The 20,863-nt window shown below is 36.7% G+C and overlaps 1 protein-coding gene across 2 annotated transcripts; it reads left to right on the top strand.

Moving 5' to 3' along the window:
- The first annotated feature begins 1,174 nt into the window (after positions 1-1,174).
- On the top strand, positions 1,175-19,930 carry PPTC7_1 (Protein phosphatase PTC7). Of its 2 annotated transcripts, XM_051214516.1 has the most exons (6): positions 1,175-1,937; positions 2,967-3,146; positions 4,912-5,110; positions 6,575-6,698; positions 10,417-10,555; positions 17,252-19,930. In XM_051214516.1, exons 1-6 carry the CDS (start codon positions 1,709-1,711, stop codon positions 17,521-17,523), a joined length of 1,143 nt encoding a protein of 380 aa, XP_051067701.1. In that variant the 5' UTR covers positions 1,175-1,708; the 3' UTR covers positions 17,524-19,930. The 2 variants fall into 2 exon arrangements, with proteins under 2 accessions (XP_051067701.1, XP_051067700.1); XM_051214515.1 differs by having other exon boundaries at positions 4,912-19,930.
- The last annotated feature ends 933 nt before the right edge of the window (positions 19,931-20,863 follow it).

The following is a 20,863-nucleotide window of genomic DNA, read 5'->3' as shown; positions in this document are numbered from 1 at the left end:
GGCGAAGAGTAGAACGGATGATTTCGCTATAGTTGGCAATTCATTTACATAAAGTAATAAGAGAAGAGGACCGAGGATTGTACCTTGGGGAACTCCACTGTTTAGAGGTACAGTACACTAACGTAATCAGGCCAGTATAAGATAAAGTTCGCGTTGGGTGAGTTCGATTTCGCAGATATTGATCCGTCGGTTAGAAATTTTTTCTTCCACGGAAGGCTCTGTACTTTGTCCCTTACATTTTATCCTACATGTCAGAAGCTCCCGAGTTGTTCAGTCTTATAGCGACTCTCCTACAACCAATGTTGATTATAGTTAAATTTTAGTTAAGGCTTTTTATCAAGTTACTTAACAGACGGTGTCATTTGAACAGTAACAATTCGCATATTTTTTGTACTATTATGATAACTACCATAAACGTGTACGCTTGATCACATAACAGACTAGCAAAAATGCTGATGGTTTAAATACCGCCCTGTGAATCATTCTCTTCCCCATGTATATGTGTACGTGATTTGGCTATAAATTTGCCTCTGTATTTGCCCGTATACACATATTCTCCGCTCTGCTTCAAATCCGCTCGTTGTGTTTATAACTTTGTAGTCTGTGCTTTAGGTAAATTACTTGTAGTTGCCACTTTTGATTTAAAATATCGTTGGAATGTATATAACAGCGGTTATCGTGGTTGATTAACGAAGCAAAGCTACTACAGTCTCCGCTGATAATTTATGCTGATCATGTCATTACTCAACGAGAGTTAATAGAGGATGCGGAGGTATGTGCACTCCAGGGCGACCTAGACCTTTTAGATAGCTTGTATCAAGCCTAGTTGATAACTGTCGGGGTGGCCAAGTGTGTATACGGGCCAAGAACGAACAAGATATCCGTGGCAGGCAGGTTTCACACATAGTCATTGACACTTACAACCCATTGCACAAAAGAGTAATGCACACACCCTCAACTAAACCGTTCAGGAGAGAACTGGAAACCAACAGAAACCTACTGGACTGGAAACTACGTAATATATCAGCTTTCTGTCCTCACTGCATGAGTCAGAATGTGAATCTGAACCAAGAATACACAAAGAAGTCCTAAGAAATACATAGAACTCTAATTATGCCTCACAAAGCCTAAGCTAAGTTCATAGACATTAATTTTCGATTTATAAACTCAATGCCAGGAGTAAAGAACATTGAAAGCGATTGTTTACTCCAATAAGTTTTATTTTTAAAACAATTTATGGGGTTTTCATATGGACTTTCGAGATATCCTTAATGGATTAACAGGTAGTCTGATTCATCTTATGATTAACGATGCCTACAGTTATCACTTGTGTTCTGATAGCAACTGATGCGTTTTACTTTTATCAACAAGTATTCTAAACTTTGTTTTTAACTGACTTCCAAACTTCACTTCAGTATTTATTGGGCCTCCACCTGAAAATATCATCGATAAATTGCTCCTGAAACTTGAGTTTTGGCAACTGAAAAGGCGTTCAGACATTCCACAGATAATCATTTTTGATGAAGAGTACTTGGCCTTCAGCTACGTTTAAGCTCACTAGTTGTTAATTATGGTTTGGGATCGACCTTCACACTGCAAATGAATAACTTGTTGCAAAGACTCATCACTATTGTCTGTTTAGTCTTGTTTTTATCTAAGCAAAAAACGACTTGTGATACAATCTAGTCAAATTTATGGATACACAGTCATGAGCAGTTTAATGTCTCAAATTCGTTCCCTATTTCGTCCTGTGTCAAAAGTTCGGGGAAGTAATAATAACTCCGAGGTATTTTTAAGGAGAGTAAGGTTGTGTCTTCTTACTGCAGTTGCTGGTTATGACAATAAGCACACTAAATATTCAACGAGGATTTCGCCGAAATGGGTTTACGGGGATGATGCTTGCTTCTTATCAGTAACAGATTCTTCGTACGTCTTAGGTAAGTCATGTCATTCAAACAAACAAATTAACCGGATATTGTGGCGTTTGCACAGAGTTTTCCGTGTCTCAGAGTTCTTTCATCAACCATTTATAAACCCTAATGTATCTTAATTAATTCGAAAAGTATACGTAAATGATTGACAGGTCTCCTTAATAGCTAGGTATCGCTTCGCTTTCTACATAATCATTCCACACATGTCCCGATCATAAAACTCCTTCAAAGCTCTGATTAGAGTTGAAAAATTTACTCGCGTTAGTTTAGGTTGCTAGATTTTCATCGTAAGACGTACCGCTACCTGAGGTAAACGTAAAATGTAACCAAAAGTTGTTTTAAATATTGTAACATGTTTTGTAAACATGTAAAGTGTTTAATAGACATTCAGTAAATATTTGGGGTTTCCGAATGTTTCATGCTGAAGAGAGACTGAGTAGTATGTCGTGTCACGTCTGGACTGTATTATGATGCTTTATTAAAGGTCATTTAATACTCGTGTATAATTATATTTTTAAATTGTAGCTACTTGGTATTCAAATAAACAAATGTAAGAATTGATGCAGCTCAAGTTACCTAGGCTTCGTTGTTTGTAGGTGAAACGGGGATGTGTATTGTTCACTTTTACAGATTCTGGGTCTCCGTTTGTTGTACCCCATCACTACTTTTAGCTTTGGTCCCTGCCAATTCATAGCTGATACTGTGTGAGGATGTTTAGATAATTAATGCTCCTGCATTTCTTTGATTGGTCTGGAGTCTTAGTTTTCCCCGTACTTTTAATTCCATTGATCCCCCACCTTTTATTTTAACCCTTAGTAAAATAAGCATCAAAATGTATCGGATTATAGCTTGTTAGCAGTAAATTAAATTACAAGCCTAGTTTTTGAGTGCATCTATTATATTTGGCGTAGATTTTTTGTAGAGCAAGTTTTATAGTATATTTCGGATATTAACCATAAAACTGTTCTACCAGTCTACTTTCAAATCCTCTATCGTTTTTATTTCATACGAAATGTTATGTTTTATGTTTACTAGGTGTCGCTGATGGTGTTGGTGGTTGGCGGTCGTACGGAGTCGATCCTGGTCGTTTCTCTAGAGCAGTTATGAAGAATTGTGAGCGTGTTGTAAATTCCGGTCGTTTTATTCCCGACAAGCTAGAGGTTTTAATTGCCCAATGCTATGAAGATGTACTGAATTCCAAAGAACTTATTTTGGGTATGATAAGTCGTTTATAATTGTCTGTCCCTTATGTTTCATTGTTATTTGACAGCAGGTTCAGTCTCTTTCTAAGAACCTAGAAGAATTAGAAAGTCACTTAGCTATCTCTTATCGTTGTGTTACTATAGGAAGTACAAATAATTTTGAAAAAAGTGAACGAATGGCTCTTGGTTAACTCAATTTCGTAGACTTAAGTTTAAGATAAGGTTTTATCCTAACCGTAAGCCACTTATCTTCTTCTGCATGGTCTGATATTTTTCATCAATAAAAACAGTTTGCTGTAGTTTCAAGTTTTTGTTGTAACCAAAAAAATTAAAAAAAACCATTTCCGCAGTGGACATTGAGTAGAACTGTTTTGTTGTTAACTACGAGCTTTCTTCTTTATTTGTATCTTTAGGTCGCTTTGGATCAACAACCAACCAAAAACGACCTACCTAAACAAATCAGAATGTTAGTAGGCTGATTGTTTAGTGTGAGTTTATGAGAACTATTTTAATCCACCCAGTATGTGGACAGTCATGCTACATTATTCAGTGGTTATTAGTAAATTGCAAGTGCCCAATATAAAGTAGTTGGGAAAAATTTCAACCTGTAACTGAAAAGTCTAAATCAGTTTTCAGGCAGTATAACCATAAATCCAGTGTATTTTTAGTTTGTTTGATTATAAGCTTAGTCCTTTATAATGAAGGAATTTGTTTTAAATACATAAACGATTTTGCAGCTCTGAACGTACTTATTAACGTCAAAGGATTTTTGTTCTGCTATTTCTGCCACATTCACTGTGTCTATGGTGATTTTTGTATGTTACTGTGATGACATGACTCAAAATCAATTGCACTAGCGTAGATACATTCATTCATTATCTTCCCCTAAATTTTCAGTCTAATTATATGCTTTTCATCCTACTGCTTAGCTTTTTCTTGCTAGATTATATTTCTTGTGTGTAGTTTCTATTTTATTTGGTGTTGTTACTCCTACTCATCTTTACTTTTCATCATGTAAACTGACCTGATTATTGCGACATATTATACGACAGCTTGAACCGGAAAAGTCCCATCAGATCCTCTGTTATCTACGATTGGTCTAATCATTAATTGTATACTGAGCAACACCCACAAAGGGGCAAGTAGGTATCAATTAAAGCAGTTGTGTTCATATACAAACTTAGAGTACGCTTGTGACAAGGTACGACATGTATTGTTTAAATGCTCGCTATTTGGAGTATTTCCAAAAAACTCATTTTTGACAATGTTATAAACACAGATATCAAAGCGTCAGCTAATGATTTTTATTTTTGTTTTGGGACATATTTGCGAAAGCTTATTTTGTCTCTAGGTTTTATTCTATAGTTAAACTGAAGAGGTTTATTTGAAACAAAACTAGGGTGTAATTTATTTTAAATAGCATAATAATTAATGACAGTTTTCACATAAAATGTAATACGATTCCTCCTCAGTGAAGTTCAATGAACTAGGTGCATGCGAAAAATCACTGTTCTTAATGGCCCAAGGTACATTTAGAGCTGAGTCAGTAAGACTGACATTCGACTCTCAACCATTGGACTATGAAATGAACAATATATGGTATTGATATCATAAACACCATATATGTAGCTCTTTTGTTCAAAACGTTATGGAGTGTAATAAAAGTTGTTTATTGAAGATACATCAACGCCTGTGAACCATTGGTTTATCATATGTCCGTGTACATCTAAGTTTAGTGAGTGCATATACTATTATTATTATTATTACTATTATTATAGGTAGCGCAACCCTATGCATAGTTTCATTGCAACGTAATGAACACAGAGTTTATGGTGCCAGTCTAGGTGACAGCGGCTATTTAGTTATACGTGAAGGACATGTGATTCAACGTTCAGTCCACCAAAAGCATTCATTCAATACACCATTCCAATTGTCTTGTCCACCTACGCTTCGCTCAAGACGTTTTCATTGTGATTTGTAGGTTTAAAATAACATTGTTTTAATTTTTAAATATTTGAGTTCTGATTCAAATAATTAGCACATAATATGTACTGCATAATTTTCAATGTAATTAAAATCAAGAAATAATGTAGTTTTGGGGTAGAAATTCATAAACTAAACTGACGATAATACCTAGCAATCTAGAGTGACGTAGTCGATGTGCTGTGTAGGTTCAAGACTGAAGGAATAGTTCAGAGTAAATACTCAGACCAAGATACCATAGTTTTATATTTAAAAGATTGGTAGACAGGTATAGTTCCTATTAGTGGGACATAGACTAGATTAAAGCAAGCTCAATGCACGATTGCTTTGGTGGACGCTCTAGAATCTTCTCATGTAAAGACTATAAATACACTGACGTTTTCCCTATTGTGCTTCTAACTTGCTTCTTGCTTCCATCTAACCTTGTTATTTGGAATATAATCTCTTTCCTGTTCAACCGTGTTCTGATTTGGGGACTTGTCGAGTGAATCGGTATCCAAGAATACTAAGCAATAGGAATAGCTGGGTCATAACCGTAAGAAAGAGATTATAACAGTTCCACATTTTGATTAACGTTATCAGCTGAAATGAGTTTTTTTCAGACAATCTCTTGGTATATCAGTTATTGATAATAATGAAGGAATGTCAGTTAATTGTTCATTGTTCATGTGGAATATTGGATTACTGGTTATTGTACTCATTTTAGATAACTAGGCAGCACACCAGCCTCCAAAAAACCAGTATAGTTCAAAGTCGTCGTTGATTATTAAATACATAAGTCTACGTGGGCAATCGATAATTTTTTATCCGGTTATTGAGTTAGATTCCAATGTCTACATGGCGATTATATATCGAACTTCTCCATCTGTGTAACAGTTGTGCTTTGCTCTTCAATTATAGTAAATAAAAAGAAACAATTTAAGTTTGGTTTAGTTACATTGCTAGTATACCGAGCCTTTCGAAATAAATTTGTCTAGTCTAATCTGAATTGTACTACATTGTTCAAGAATAATTTGGTCTTGTGCAACTTTTTTAAACCATAAATTTGGTTCCATTGGATGTTAAGTATTTCCAACTGCTAGAATAATATCGAAACGGAAATGACTATCGAGGAAAATATATAGTGAACAAATTGACTAATATAGACCGGTGATTGTAAATAAAATGGGATCCTTTACTAAGTGAACTTATTTCTTTGTGAGTGCAAAACTCCTAACGGGGTCAGAAATAATATCCGGTATTTGCTTGATCTGAAAATCGTTTTAATCATGTAAAAAAGCTATTCAGTGCTTAATTATCATTGATATTATCATTCCTAAATATCATGGTGATGTTTCCTACCCAAAATTTGTTTCTTGTCTTGTTTTTTAGTTACTATGCCGTCATTACCGATTTGTCAATGCTTTTGATAATTTAAGTACTTCTATAGTAAATTATATGTATTAAAATATTTTATAGACCTAATCAAGCTGCTCAAACATCTGTAGAAGTCAAACCGGGTGACGTAATTATCGTAGGCACAGATGGCTTGTTCGATAATTTGACAGAATCAATGATATTACAAGAGGTAAAAACCATTGAGGTAAGCTGTGTGTATTTGTTTGGAAAAATTTATCAACTTCATTTGAAGATAAATGAGAAATTTGGCCTTCACATAAGTGTTTGAAAACCGTCAGAAGTTTCCAGACTCATATTGTTGATTGGATGGAAATCGAATATTTTTAATATAAAAAACTGTGAACAATTTTTAGGGAATGTTAGGATATTAGTCAATTTTTTATTGATGTGAACACTACCATATATTGTTTCTAATGGTTGGCTATAACCGTTGTGACACAATCACTAGGTAATTATTCAATCTCCGACAAAAGGGCTCGTCGTATAATTGTATAGTTGATCACACTCTATATTGAATAACAGTGGTTGTGAATAGAATAAGAACTTTAGAAAAGGTTCAAAATTATCTCATTGAAGTATTTCCTTCAACTTGTTAGGTTTTTCCACCCATCTAACCATTAAAAGAAGCCGCATGTTATCGGAATTTCATTATGGGGACAGTATGAGTTATCTTTTGAAATAACAAAATAATTACATGTACTTGTATCTAACATTATGTTGGCTACATAAATCGAACAGGGTTGAGGTGTAAACCAGTAAACTAATGCTTGGGGCTTTGAAATTCAGTGTTAACTTTATGAATAGTTATCGATAACTCAATGTTATTCACTCACGAATTTTTTTTTCTATAGATATGCTGATTTCTGATGATATTGTTTCTAATATCTTCAGAATGGTCTAGAGTGTTCCTAAATAGTGTTTAAACTTATATTCTCCATCGTTTATGGGTCATAAAATGCTTGATTCTTACTATGAGGTCTGTTTTCTTACAAAACCTACTTTGATTGTGTTCACACTTTATATACACACGTGATTATCTTATCATAGGTCCTCTTAAATTTTCACATGTGCTAACTTCATTCTGTAGAAACAAGTAGACAGTTAGTATAAAACATTACATTAGTGCGTAGTTATCGACTATTATATTAAATTGTAATTTGGAATTTTGGGTAGTTTTGGTCTTTTTATATGTGTACGTACTTCACCTGGTAGTTACTATGCCGTACATTTGAAACTCCAAATCGTTCCCAAAGTATATATCCCTATCGTTCTCATTGTCGGTCTATGCTGATTTCATCTACCTTTCCAGCTTTTTCTATGGTAGCTGTTTTATCTGTCCTCGTAATCACTTTAAATGGACCATCATAGTTCGGCTGCCAAGGTGGTTGTGCGTTATCTCTTCTAATGAACAAATGAGTGTTATTATGCAGTAAACGTAGCGTAGCTCCATACACCAACTTTGCTTAACAACATCCAATATCCTGTTTAATTGTTGTTCTCAAACCCAACATGATTAGAGTAAGCTTATTAGCCCAATCGTTATTGACAATGACAGTTATAAGAGACGCTTTTAACTGTCTGTGCCGGCGTTCAAGCATACCGTTTGCCATCGGATGTTAGAATATCGTGCGAATACGTTTAATTCCGAGTTCTGTAAACTGCTGGAAAAGGCGACTTTCGAGTCGAGCTCCTTCATCAGTTGTGATAATCTCTGGCACTCCATAACAAGAAGTCCAATTCTCGATTGAGGCTTTGGTAACAAACTCGGCTAAGGCACCCTTTATCGGTACCGCTACAGGCCATCGCGTGAATTTATCGATGCATATAAAATTGTGGTTGTAGCCACTGGAAATTGACAGAAATTGATATTGTTATAGCAACTCCGTTACAATTAATTTTGATTACGCTTAATTGACTTATTTAACAGACAGTGTTATTCGAACAGTAACAGTTCGTATATTTCATTATATTATTATGATCACGATCATGTCTGTATAAACGTGTATACTTGGTCACATGTGACAGCCTACACACCTATTCTTCACTCTACCTTAAGTGTTAATCACTTAAATATCTCTCGATGAACCATTTTACTTCCCATATATATGTGCTAGAATCTTATTAATTGCCTTGCCGTGTAGCATGTTCGGGATGCTATTCTCCCCCTCGAAATGCAAAATGTTGCTTCAGGATTGGGTTGCATTGAAGCCCGAACTAATGATAGAGAGTGAAGTAGTCGATCTTGTCGACCGCCTCACTTACTTTGGAAGTCTCATCAGCCCTTGTGGTCTGGTGTGTGACGAAATCTCAGCACGGATACAGAAGGCTCGACTAGCTTTTACCAACTTGCGTCATTTATGGCGTAGGCGCGCACGGCCTTTTCGTGGAAGGTTTTTAACGTGTTAGCTCCGTTCTTCAAAGGGCCTTACCGCCGGAGACGGAAATCCGTAAGGTAAGGTGAGGTGTGACATTTTTAGGGTCGACCTTTTCTAACCCCACCCCTCCTTGTGGGAAGGCAGCATCGCTGTCATGCCGGTTGTCCGAGGGAAACACCTTACTGCTGTCACACCCCTCTACAGTCAGCAGTACGACTTCGCCCTCAGACCTTGAGTTGCTGCTTTTAGTCTTACCGTTCACCAATCGACCTGCCTGGCATGGTAGAATCTACAGGAACATATGTTCCAGCCAATATAGCTTGGTTGGGTCATTACGATAGGCAAGTAGACTGAGTCATGTTAGTAGGTCTAGACTACCTGGTTGGGGACCGCGAGATGATAGCAACCGATGTTTAAAGACCCTGAATGACATGGTTCAAAATCGTTTGCAATGGCGCAGGTGCATACACTCTTTGTGTTCTCCCAAATTTTGATCTCCTTATTCCTCCTTGTCTCTTTTTTTTTCTCTCCCCAAATTTATTTCACTGGATTATACTCTTTAAATAACATATCCAAACACTGATTTTCCCGATTACTGCTTATACTCTTATTACCTCTACCACTACGGGATTTGAATCGACCACTGCATCTCTGTGCTAATGTGGTGTGGCAACTCGAACTGATGTACGTACGTGCGAAGTTCTACGTTGTTACTGACTGACTGGCTGCCTTGCCGTGCTTCGCTTCGCCTTGGTTCGATTTGACTCCGAATCTGCCTCCGTATCCGCTTGCTCGCGCGTACTCGCCTCTCTGCTCCAATTCGCTCGATGTACTTGTAACTTGGTTATCTGTGTTGTCCAATAATAAATTGTAGCCGTCACTTCTTGTTTCCTTCTGAATTCTTACACCGTTGGGATTTATTTAATAACGGTTATCATGGCGATTGATAAACGAAATCTAAGGTATTATCTCGAATCCAAACCGTACAGTGTTCTTGGAGTACTGTGTGTTAAATGAGTTAATTGAAGGGCTTGACAAAATTAACTGTTGACAAAATTAATCGTAAGGGAGTTACTTTAGTTGACCCACCATTATTTCAGCTTTTCTTGAACAATTACCACCATTGTATGGTATTTATTTCACATTGTTGTGGCGATAGACCAGGATCATATATACTCATCAACAACATAAAAATTCAGTTTACATAACATAAACTGGTTTTAGAATTTTGTTTAAGTTTAGATTTTGAACCTGATTTTCATTGAAATTTTTCACTTGACTTACAATAACGGTTTTTCTCCATCAGTTGTTGCTATGATATCAGTGAAACTTCTTCCCTAGACTGTTAATATATATCTTAAGTAGCTTTGAATGTGAATAATGTTTAAATTTATCTTTTATGTCGAAGTCAATGTAAAATTCGGAAATTTATTTTGTGATTATTTGTCGGATAGAAAGTAAGAGTTTAAAAAGATACATAATAAACAGGTTTCCCAACTGTATTTTCTCTCCATTACTACTTTCCAGTTACTTGCAAACTGTACAATTGATAGTTTAAAACAATGTGCTACACGTCTTGTAGAGCAAGCTCGGAGTGCGGCGTTCGCTCCTGATTTCGTTTCTCCATTCGCTAGTGAAGCACGTCGTTACGGTATAAACATTGCGGGTCAGTTGGAATTAATTTCTGTTCTTATCAAATTGAAGTTTATTTTTTTCTACCATTGATTCGTTAGTTTTTTTGTACACATTAGAAGATGAAGGAATTTGACTCCATCGCCAACCTTAAGACTTGAAATTAAGGAAGAGTACACAAATTTATATTTGATAAATTAGTAACTGAGTATATTATGTGTATTATATATTTTCCATTATAGTGACTAAGCTTGGTATGCTCATTTCACAGATTTGAAGTCAGTTAACATATAACAAACGGTAATGATGACTTCTTGAGGAGTACTTTGTGTAACTGCTACTCTCCCAGTTGTTCTGTCTACTGTTCATTTCTTTACAATGATTATATTATTCTGTGTGGTAGATTTCATTTGGAGCCTACTACATATTAATACTTCTATGTATTTGGTAAATACAGATCACATAGCAATTAAAGTTAATGTTAAAATATTTGACCAATTATTTCGAAACCTTCTGAAGTTTTCATGGTGAATTATAGACCTCCTGACATTTCATCAAATGGTTCTTATTTCTAAGTATGTTAACAATTTGTCTTTCAAAAAAATTGGTTACAGTGTTTCCTATGTACCTGGAATAGAAACAGTGAAATAAGATTGTCTTCTAAAGCTTATCATTTTTGTTTAACTGAATGGTTGTAGAGATGCGTTACATTTTGTAGTAGTTTACGTCACGAGCTAACCTTAGTTGTTAAGTAACCAATACGAAACAGAAAGAACTGAAAACATCCATCTTGTCCTACGTTATAACTTTGGGACTCGATCTCAGAAAGCTCGGTTGATTTTCGCCTACTTGCAACGCATACGATATAGGCAAGATGTCCATTCATCAACCAGAAGACGAGTATACGACGCATCAGTTCGTTTTTGAACCAACACATAAATGTACAAGGTTCTATGTTGTTTATGGCTGACTGAGTTTATAACTCAACAGTACACACCTACAAACTTTTCAAGGATCAGACTCAAGTTCTGTTAGCCTCAAGTGGTGTGTGTTTCTTTTGGATTAATGAGCTAGTTTTTGATGGTTCACATTACCAATTTCAGTTGGTAGTTCTCGTTTTAGCGCATTATCAATAGGTAACTGTCCCACTTCTGATGGTTTTTGACTTGATGTAAGCACTTAACAAATGACGTGATCAGATTACCAATCATAAACCATATGCAAATAAATAATGCATACCTAAAATTCTTGATTGGGTTTACAAACTACGTTGGTCACTTTTTATCCAAAGAAGAAATCTGGGTATATAATGTATGTCAGGTATCTAAGAGTCCTATTATTTGTTTGAACACATAAACATTGGAATAAGAGGGCACCAAATAAATATGTGCCACAAAATAACAATCAGGTTATGCAGAGATAGGGAATATAAAGTGCGTATAATACAAAAGAAGAACAGTAAACAGAAATAAGTGTGAGAGGTGAATAATGTTAATGATGATAATAATGGGAGCAGCAGTTCAGTTAGCGCGCCCAAATGCCCTGGTATGGCCGAGGGTGTAGAGAGTCAGCTCTCTTTCTCTAAATGCTTTCACATGGCCACGTATATACAACAAATGCCAGGAAATTCCTACTCACTGCCTTCTCGTGGCGGGGGCGTTGTTTAGGAAGTTGAGAGAACGAAAAGCGAATGTTCGGCGCTTTAACCGGCTTGGTGAATACGGAGGATCTACCTAGGGGAGTTGGGAAACCCTGGTTCCAAACCAATGGTGCACATGGGCTCCAGGATCCTGAGGAAACAAATGGCGTATGAACTCATTGTTGGTCGCCGGCTACCGTGGTACTACATCTAACGCTGCTCCACTGCCTTGAAGATTAGACCTCTATGTCAGAGGCTTGGGGTGTGATGCACCCGAAAAACCACCTGTTCCAATTTGGACATCCGAGCAGTATTTCAGCCCTCACACAAATAGAATGATTTGTTTGGCGCATATGTATTTGGTGAGTCCTTGTACCAACGTTTGTCTAAATAATCAATAAGTTCAGTTATTAAAAATGCAACCAGTAAGAATTCTTTCGGTTAAAGAATTTACTCTCACTGTTATGAAGAAATTAAAATAAAGTTACAGCAGGATCTTCAATGGCTTCTATTCTGACCTATGTCTGATAACGACTCAATCCACTGTGTTGAACTATATCTAGGTCCCCAACCAGGGAGTCGCGAAGAGGCAACATATGTGGAATTGGCTGGTTGACATTCATAAGGCATGTCCAAGCCATCAAAGTAGGTGTTCCAAGATGGTTACACCATCTGAATTATCGTTGCTGTGCCCGGACACACTGCAGTGCTAACATGGTGTTGCCACTGGATGTCAGAAATCCTTCGGAGACAACGATGATCAAACACAGAGAATCGCTTAACATACTCGACTCTCAGAGAGGCCAAGTTTCACAAGCATAGAGCAAAACTGCTCTCACCGATGCGTTGTAGATCTGGCCTTTCACAGCCAGACTAATATCACGAAGGCGCCAAAGATGGCTCAGATTGGCATAAGCCGCTCTGGCTTTCACTATACGTGCATTGATTTCATCACTCACGCCACGATCAGCACTTATGCAGCTACCTAGATACACCAACTTCTCGAGTTCTATCCGCTCACTACCCAGGGTGAGTGCATGACCTGGGTTCTGTCAGTGTTTTAGAAGTACTTTCACTTCGGAGGTGCAAAGCACATGTCATATCTGCGGACACTGATTGCCAAGTGACTAAGTGCAGATTGCATGGCGTGGATAACATCTCACAGTAAGACAGTATCATTCACATACTCAAGGTTGAAAAGTCTTTCTCCAGGCAACTGATCCACACTACCATTACCTACATCCATCAGAGCTGTTTTCATAACGTCATCGATGGCAAAGTTGCAGAAAAGTGGTGAAACTGCGAAACCGTGTCTAACTCCACTGGTTGAATGAAAAAATGAAGAGAGGTGGTTGTATGCCCTCACTCTGCCTGAGGTGTTTGTATAAAAGACCTTCAAGATGTTAATAAATTTCTGAGGCATACCCTCCTTCAGTAGAATATCCCAAAGGACAGTCCTGTTCAACGAGTGGAAGGCGACCCTAATGTCAAGAAACACCACAATTGCTGGCCTGCAACAAGTGTGATTGTGTCCAAACATTCTACAGATTGTGAATATACAATCAATTCATCCTCAACTGGAACGGGAACCAACCTACTCCTCACAAGTCATTGTTTCCCGGTTTTTGAACAATCTACGAAATATGACGGAAGCCAATAATAGTAGACTTATCGCGTGATAGTTGCTGCAGAAACGACGTGAACCCTTTTTAAAAATAGGGACAACTACCGGCTAATTCCACGACATTAGAACACTCTCTAGCCGCTAGTTATCTATAAACAAGTCAGTTCCTTAACCAGAAGGTCACCATCGTCTTTAAAAGGGGTCGGAAGCAAGCCTTTTGGGTCTAGTGCTTTGTGGTACTTCAAGAGTAGGAGTTCCTTGCGGAATTTCACCTCTTTAGGTTGATTAGTCGTAACCGATCACCCAGAGTAGATCAACATACTTCAATGAGTTGTAAGGAGTCTGTAGAAATTCAGAGCTTGTAAGTGAGACGTAACTATAGTCAGTGCTCATCTATACTTTTTGGTGGATTGATAGCCAGCCTTGAGCCTAGCTCGGTTTGATATTTAGTTTTAATAGAAGCTGCACCTATTTCACTGATATCGACCTTTAGGGCGATAGATCTGTTGCCCACTGAAACTTAAGAAAAGATTAGCACAAAGAAGGGCATGGTCAGAGTCCAGGTAACTACTCCAAAAGGAGCGGCAGTCTTGTATACAACTACACCAAAGGTAGCCGATCACGATGTGATCAATCTAAGTCCAGGTTTGAGATGCAGAGGTAGGAATCCAGGTAGCGCATCGGTGATGACTGTGACGATAGTTAGCGTCAACCAGAAACAAGTTGTAGTCTGCGCAAAGTTGCAGTAAACGGTCATTGTTATCTAACCTGCGATCAACAAGACTCCATTGGCCACCCGAACGACTCTCTTCCGTGCCTAGACTCCTGACCTGTACTATCAAGTCTTCGGGTAGTACTTCAATATCTATCGAACGCACGTTTTATAGAACACTTAACGGGTGGTCAGACTCATCTTTGATTACATCCGGACTACAGTCTGTTGGAGTGTAAGCGGATATGACGAAAACACATCGTTTCTCACACTGATTTCTTCGAACTTTGATTGAGCTTTCTAATCTAACATCACATAGTCGATTGTTAATATGGATCCAGGCGATTAGTGTTGCCTCAGCTCTAGCGTTTAATGCGACATGAACGCCAGCAAAACCAGGTAAAGATGCCACACAGCCCTCCCCCCGATAATTGCTCGGGGAACAAGCTTATATAATCGGCGGATGGAGAGCGAGTTTGTAGTACTTCACTAGAGTCTTGAATAAGATTATCAGATAGACAACAGACGTTGATGTTGCGATTTTTTAGAGACACAGTCAACCCTATCTGTTATCCGATCTATTTTAGTGTGCGAACGTTGAAAAAGGCCAGTTTGAATGATATACGTGGTTTCAGAAAGACTGATTTAGTATTCGTAGTCGGTAGAAGCATTCAACTCTCGACCAATCAGTAACTTGAGGTCGTTTAAATAGGATAGGGTTTTCACCATAGGCGAGCTGCTGTATAAGTTGAAAGACAGAATACATCAAATGAAAGTAAAATGGAGTAGATAAGTGACGTACTATAAGAGAAATTGACTCATGATCTCAACAATTCAAATTACTAAAATCTCCACAAAACCCCCTTCTGATATTAATCAACATATGCTCACTAGTGACTGGCTTCAAAATATATATCCTGGAGTTCTAGTGAGAAGCAGTGACCAGTGGAGTTCAACCGGGTCAGTTGTGAGATAGCGACTCAATGATGACAATGGTGGATGTGTCGCTCAATTTCGTGGGTTAGTTGAAGTTAGACATTAACACCGTTGGATGCCGGCTCAAAGGTCTAGTGGTTAAGTGCTCGCGCGCGAGACCAGTAGGTCCTGGGCTCGAATGATACGAGGCGGGATCGTGGATGTGCACTGCTGAGGGGTCCCACAACAGGACGAAACGGCCGTCCAGTGCTTCCAGGTTTTCCATGGTGGTCTAGCTTCAATTGACTCATGATCTCAACAATTGAAAAACGAATATTACCAAATGATTGTGGATATGATTTCTCTGAATGATTGTTGAAGCAAGAGTAATTTTTCCGGTAGTAATTACGATTTGATTATTTAGACACAAACGTTGGTACAAGGACTCACCAAATACATATGCGCCAAACAAATCATTCTATTTGTGTGAGGGCTGAAATACTGCTCGGATGTCCAAATTGGAACAGGTGGTTTTTCGGGTGCATCACACCCCAAGCCTCTGACATAGAGGTCTAATCTTCAAGGCAGTGGAGCAGCGTTAGATGTAGTACCACGGTAGCCGGCGACCAACAATGAGTTCATACGCCATTTGTTTCCTCAGGATCCTGGAGCCCATGTGCACCATTGGTTTGGAACCAGGGTTTCCCAACTCCCCTAGGTAGATCCTCCGTATTCACCAAGCCGGTTAAAGCGCCGAACATTCGCTTTTCGTTCTCTCAACTTCCTAAACAACGCCCCCGCCACGAGAAGGCAGTGAGTAGGAATTTCCTGGCATTTGTTGTATATACGTGGCCATGTGAAAGCATTTAGAGAAAGAGAGCTGACTCTCTACACCCTCGGCCATATATGGGCATTTGGAGATAAAATTTAAAGGAATGAGCCTCTGTCGACTATATTGACGAGGTGAACATTGTGGATGCTCTCGATTGGATTGGCTTGCGGTTCCCTTCGAATCGATCTGGGCGGGATTAGTTCACCAACCAGCGCCAGTCAACTCCATTGGTGGTCGAATGCGCTTCCCATTGCGCCAAAACAAATTAGAATGATTTCATTACTAACTGTTATCGGCCTTTAAATAACATGTAGGTTCATAAATGATTTTTATTCTCATCCAATAAATTAATCTAAATTGAACTTCAAATAACTGGTATGCTTATTAAGCCTTCATATGCTACTTTTCCATCAAAATACTGAGATATATACGTATAGCTCTTCCAAAATTTGAATTTTTTAAATCTTCAGGTAAACCTACTGTGCCCATTATTCCATTCCCGTTGTCAAACAAGCAGTATCGATTTTATAATTATTACCCGCTCAACACTTTAAGCCTCAGTGCATGTGATGTATTTGATACAACTATTTATGGCGATAAGCAGACGTAGAAAGTGATTAGCAATGGAATTCAAGACGCACGTTTTGTCCTTTTTAGGACCGGTCAGCTGGGTATAGTTGCGTCTTAGAGCTGGTGTTCACTTCGAGACTCGAACCTAGTACCATTCGCTTAAATTTCATCGCGTTATCCAATGAGCTATTGAATCCAGTTTGTGTAATGGAGTATGTTTAATTCATTCGTACTGGTTGTTTAAATCTTCCCATTGATGTTAAGGACTGCAATTGATCAGTCTTTTTTGGCATATATGCATGTAAAATATATCAAAGTGTATCAACTATCAAGTTATTCTGTGACATTAAGTATTTTCATTAATGTAATGAAATCTATTCAATATTGTAAATTTATGTTAACATTCAACCACTATTTTACACTTGTCATTTTTTCAAGGTGGAGTCCCTGGTGACATAACCGTCATTCTAGGATTAGTTATCGAGGAGAAACCATCACCAACTAGTAATCATGTAAAAGAAACACGATCCTCATTAAATCATCATCATTTACTTTTTCAACCAAATCGAAGTTTATCATGTTTTGAATTAAACTGTAATAAATTTCATTCATTCATTTCTTCCTCTTCAACATTGCCAACTTCTTCAGCTAGTACTAATACTGCTAAGTCTTTTTCTTCAAAATTATCTCGAACTTATTCATGTACTTAATACCTTTTTCTAGTTATATTCGAAAAAAAAGTCATAACTAGATTTATCTTGTCCTACTGTCTGCTAAGACGGTCAGATACTGTTTAAGAGTTATCAACTAGTTGACTATTTAACCTTTTTTTCTCTCACTTTCACACACACATACACTGCACATCTTTGACTACACATATTGTAAATACTTTTAACCAATGAAGTTAGCCAAACAATTGTTATCATTATTCTCTTACTTTCTTATAAGTGTTTTATCTTTTCACAGTAAGTCAAATAATCCATTTGTTTATAATGAGGGAGAATATCAATTTATGTGTAGAGATGATCTTGTGTTGTATAATTGTAGAAATCATATTTATCATGTCTGTTTTATTTCCAAAAATTTAATTCCTCTTTCTTCTGTTTGTTATCAGTCTTATTTAGAACTTTTATTTCCATTGTATATATGTAATACATTTGTATGTATAGAGGACATTAGTGTGGCTTTGATTGTTTTTTTATATATTTGTTTTATCTTGATTGTTGTAAATGATCAATTTAATTGGTTGGGTAGAATTAATTAATGGTTGTGCATATGCATATGTGCTCTTTCCAAATAACTGGGAAGTTATTTTATTGTCATTTTTATGTTGTTTGTATATTACACAAAATGTAATCAACCTGAGTACTGGATTCAAGATATAGTTAGTATTATATCTTGTTAACTTTTTTCGTTGTCACTTTCCTCTTTTATTGTATTGATGTGAAGTGTGGCAATTCCAATTCGTTATGAATTCATTCCAGTTTCTACGTTAATGATCATCAATTAAGTTCACGTCTTAATGTAAATATCAATATTGAGTTGTCTTAAATTGGACGAAAAGTGTATCCTGATTTTCGTTGCTAGAAACTACCGAAAATACAATCATGTGAAGTTCGGTTGGAAACCAAGACTTGAACTAAACAGGTGTCTAGTATTTTTTCGTATTCAATCCTTCTCTAACCAAAGCTACATCATGATAATAATCATCTTGGAACTACATAAATATCTACGAAAATCGGAATTAAGTAGAGTAATTTATATCAGTTATGTTTGGTGATTTTCGAGGAAGTTGGTAGTTAATCTAATTTTTTACAGAAAGAATTGAATTTTGTGGTGAATACATTGAAAGTTTTAACGAAATAAAATAATATTGATTGATAATAAATATCATTACATAATCAACATGTAACTTTCGTTCATCTTCTATAACTTCGTGCCAGTTGGTAGGAACTGATCAACATGAGGTCATATTTTTTTAGAAAACAAAAACTTTTATTTCATTAAAAACCATTTGATTGGTTTTCTTTTTAATCAGTTCAACGAAATTTTATACCTGAATACTATTATGGCGCTCTAATTTATGCATTTGTTTGTTTTATATTTAACATGGAAATTATATCTAGTTTTAGTCAGCTAAGATGAACGTTTGATTTCAAAATTATTAAACTAGAAAGAGCTAAATTCCTAATATGGATTGTCCACGTTTTTCGGTCTGTTTACTCATGGGTGATTGTCACAGTTCAAAAAAATCACACGGAGGAAGTTAAATTCTTTAAGGAATAAAGAAAAAGAATTTCTTTTACTATCGATAGTGTTATTAAATTAGGAACGTGAACGCAAAACTTAAATAGCATGTTTATGTAGCAGGTAAAATTAAGGTTCCGTACAATTTTTCCTATTGGTGAATTCGACTAAATAAGAACTATTAACGTAACAAAATAACATGAATTCAACATATTTCGCGATTTCTGATCAGTTACTTAAGGCCCTACAGATCAATATTATCAGTGATTAATACTTCGTTTCAGAAGCTCGCTCGTTTATCAGTAAGTTGGAACAGATCTGTTAAAAGTTTTCTGTCTATAGTTTAAAAGACACCTTTCAGTTTACTTAAATACTAGAAAAAGTTGACGTTTCTAATACATGTTTTCCTTTAATGTATTATCTTTATTTACCTCAGTCCACTGGAAGAAACCGTGCTAATAAAATGTCAATAGGCTGATCTACTCTCCCTACCAAAACATGAATTCAAGCAGCTCTTACTAAAGATATTTGTTATATCCTAGTGAGGATTAAGTTATAGTTAACTTCTGAGAACTATTTATGGACTAATATTATACGTATATTCTTATTATGTAACTATTCAGAAACTAAATTACGTATATCTATATTCCTCTTATTATAAGCTTTATTTTGACCTATAGACTATTATGATACGATTTAATATTCTTAAATTATGCTCAGTTTGTTAATTAAAGTCTCCCGCAATCACAGCCACTTTTTCGCTTAATCTTGTACAAATGTTATTTCCTATTTTATGATGTGATGTGGTTCGTTTGGCTTGTATATAAACCAAGTATATTTGAAATAAACGATTCGTATATTGGAAGCTGGTATTGGTGTTCTGGACTCAACTGGTAGGGCTAGGCTGCTTATACTGGTCGATACGTCGTTGGTTTGGCACAGTGCTAAGATTGTATAGATTGTATTCTGATTGGAAAATAAGTCACGTGATAATTAGCGGGGCTTAAAGACAACAATATTCAGTTTCAATTCAGTAACGTCTTACATCTTCAGAATAATGGAGTGACTATGGTTCGACCACTGAGTCTAATTCTGGCAGATATCTTTATAGGAAACCTAGGGCAGACAGTAATGAAATCGGTAATCAGTGATACAAATCTTCACTTCAGGTATTTTCATAATATATTTATGGCCTGTGATGGTTGTTAGCACGCTTCTCATAAACTGAAAATTCTCAATATGGCACACGCGAATATAAGATTTATAGTGGAATATGGACATGATAACGTGTTCCGTTTTCTAGACCTTGGTATGAATCGTAATACAAATAGTGTAATGGAGAGGTATTTGTTGCAAGGACAAATGGAGCGGAATATATTTAAACTTCTGTACAATAAGCTACGAGATGTCCTTGATTAGAACGCTTTTCAGTCGTGTCAGAGGACAAAATTCATGGAGAATTAGCCGTAATTGAACGTCATGTGATAGTATTTACCCTCAAAAATTCATGACCAAGTATAGGAAGACTAAAGCGGAGATGGAGCATGGTATAGTGGAGAAGCAGCCTGTCTTCCTAAGAATGGGTTTCATAAGTTATGAAATAGCTAGAAGGATTGATTTCATATTAAAGGCCATAATAAAATGTACGTATCCAGCTGCCAAACTGGTCTCTCTGTATCAAACGACTTGCTCATTAACGTAGTTATGCGTGAACAAATTCCCGCCTTATGTTACCTCCAATTATGTCTACCAGTCTATATGTACGCCCCAAAGAATATATATCGGAAGAAGAATTCGTGTTAT

The sequence above is a fragment of the Schistosoma haematobium genome, chromosome 2 (genome assembly GCF_000699445.3).
Source record: "Schistosoma haematobium chromosome 2, whole genome shotgun sequence".
Lineage (NCBI taxonomy): Eukaryota > Metazoa > Platyhelminthes > Trematoda > Strigeidida > Schistosomatidae > Schistosoma > Schistosoma haematobium.
Note: the sequence above shows the minus strand (reverse complement) of the source record. Positions and strands in the feature narration are given on the sequence as shown.

Coding starts and splice junctions, on each gene's coding strand:
- PPTC7_1 (XM_051214516.1), top strand. CDS start 1,709: ATGAGCAGTTTAATGTCTCAAATTCGTTCCCTATTTCGTCCTGTGTCA. Junction 3,147..4,911: donor TTCCAAAGAACTTATTTTGG/GTATGATAAGTC, acceptor CTATTATTATAG/GTAGCGCAACCCTATGCATA. Junction 6,699..10,416: donor AAGAGGTAAAAACCATTGAG/GTAAGCTGTGTG, acceptor ACTACTTTCCAG/TTACTTGCAAACTGTACAAT.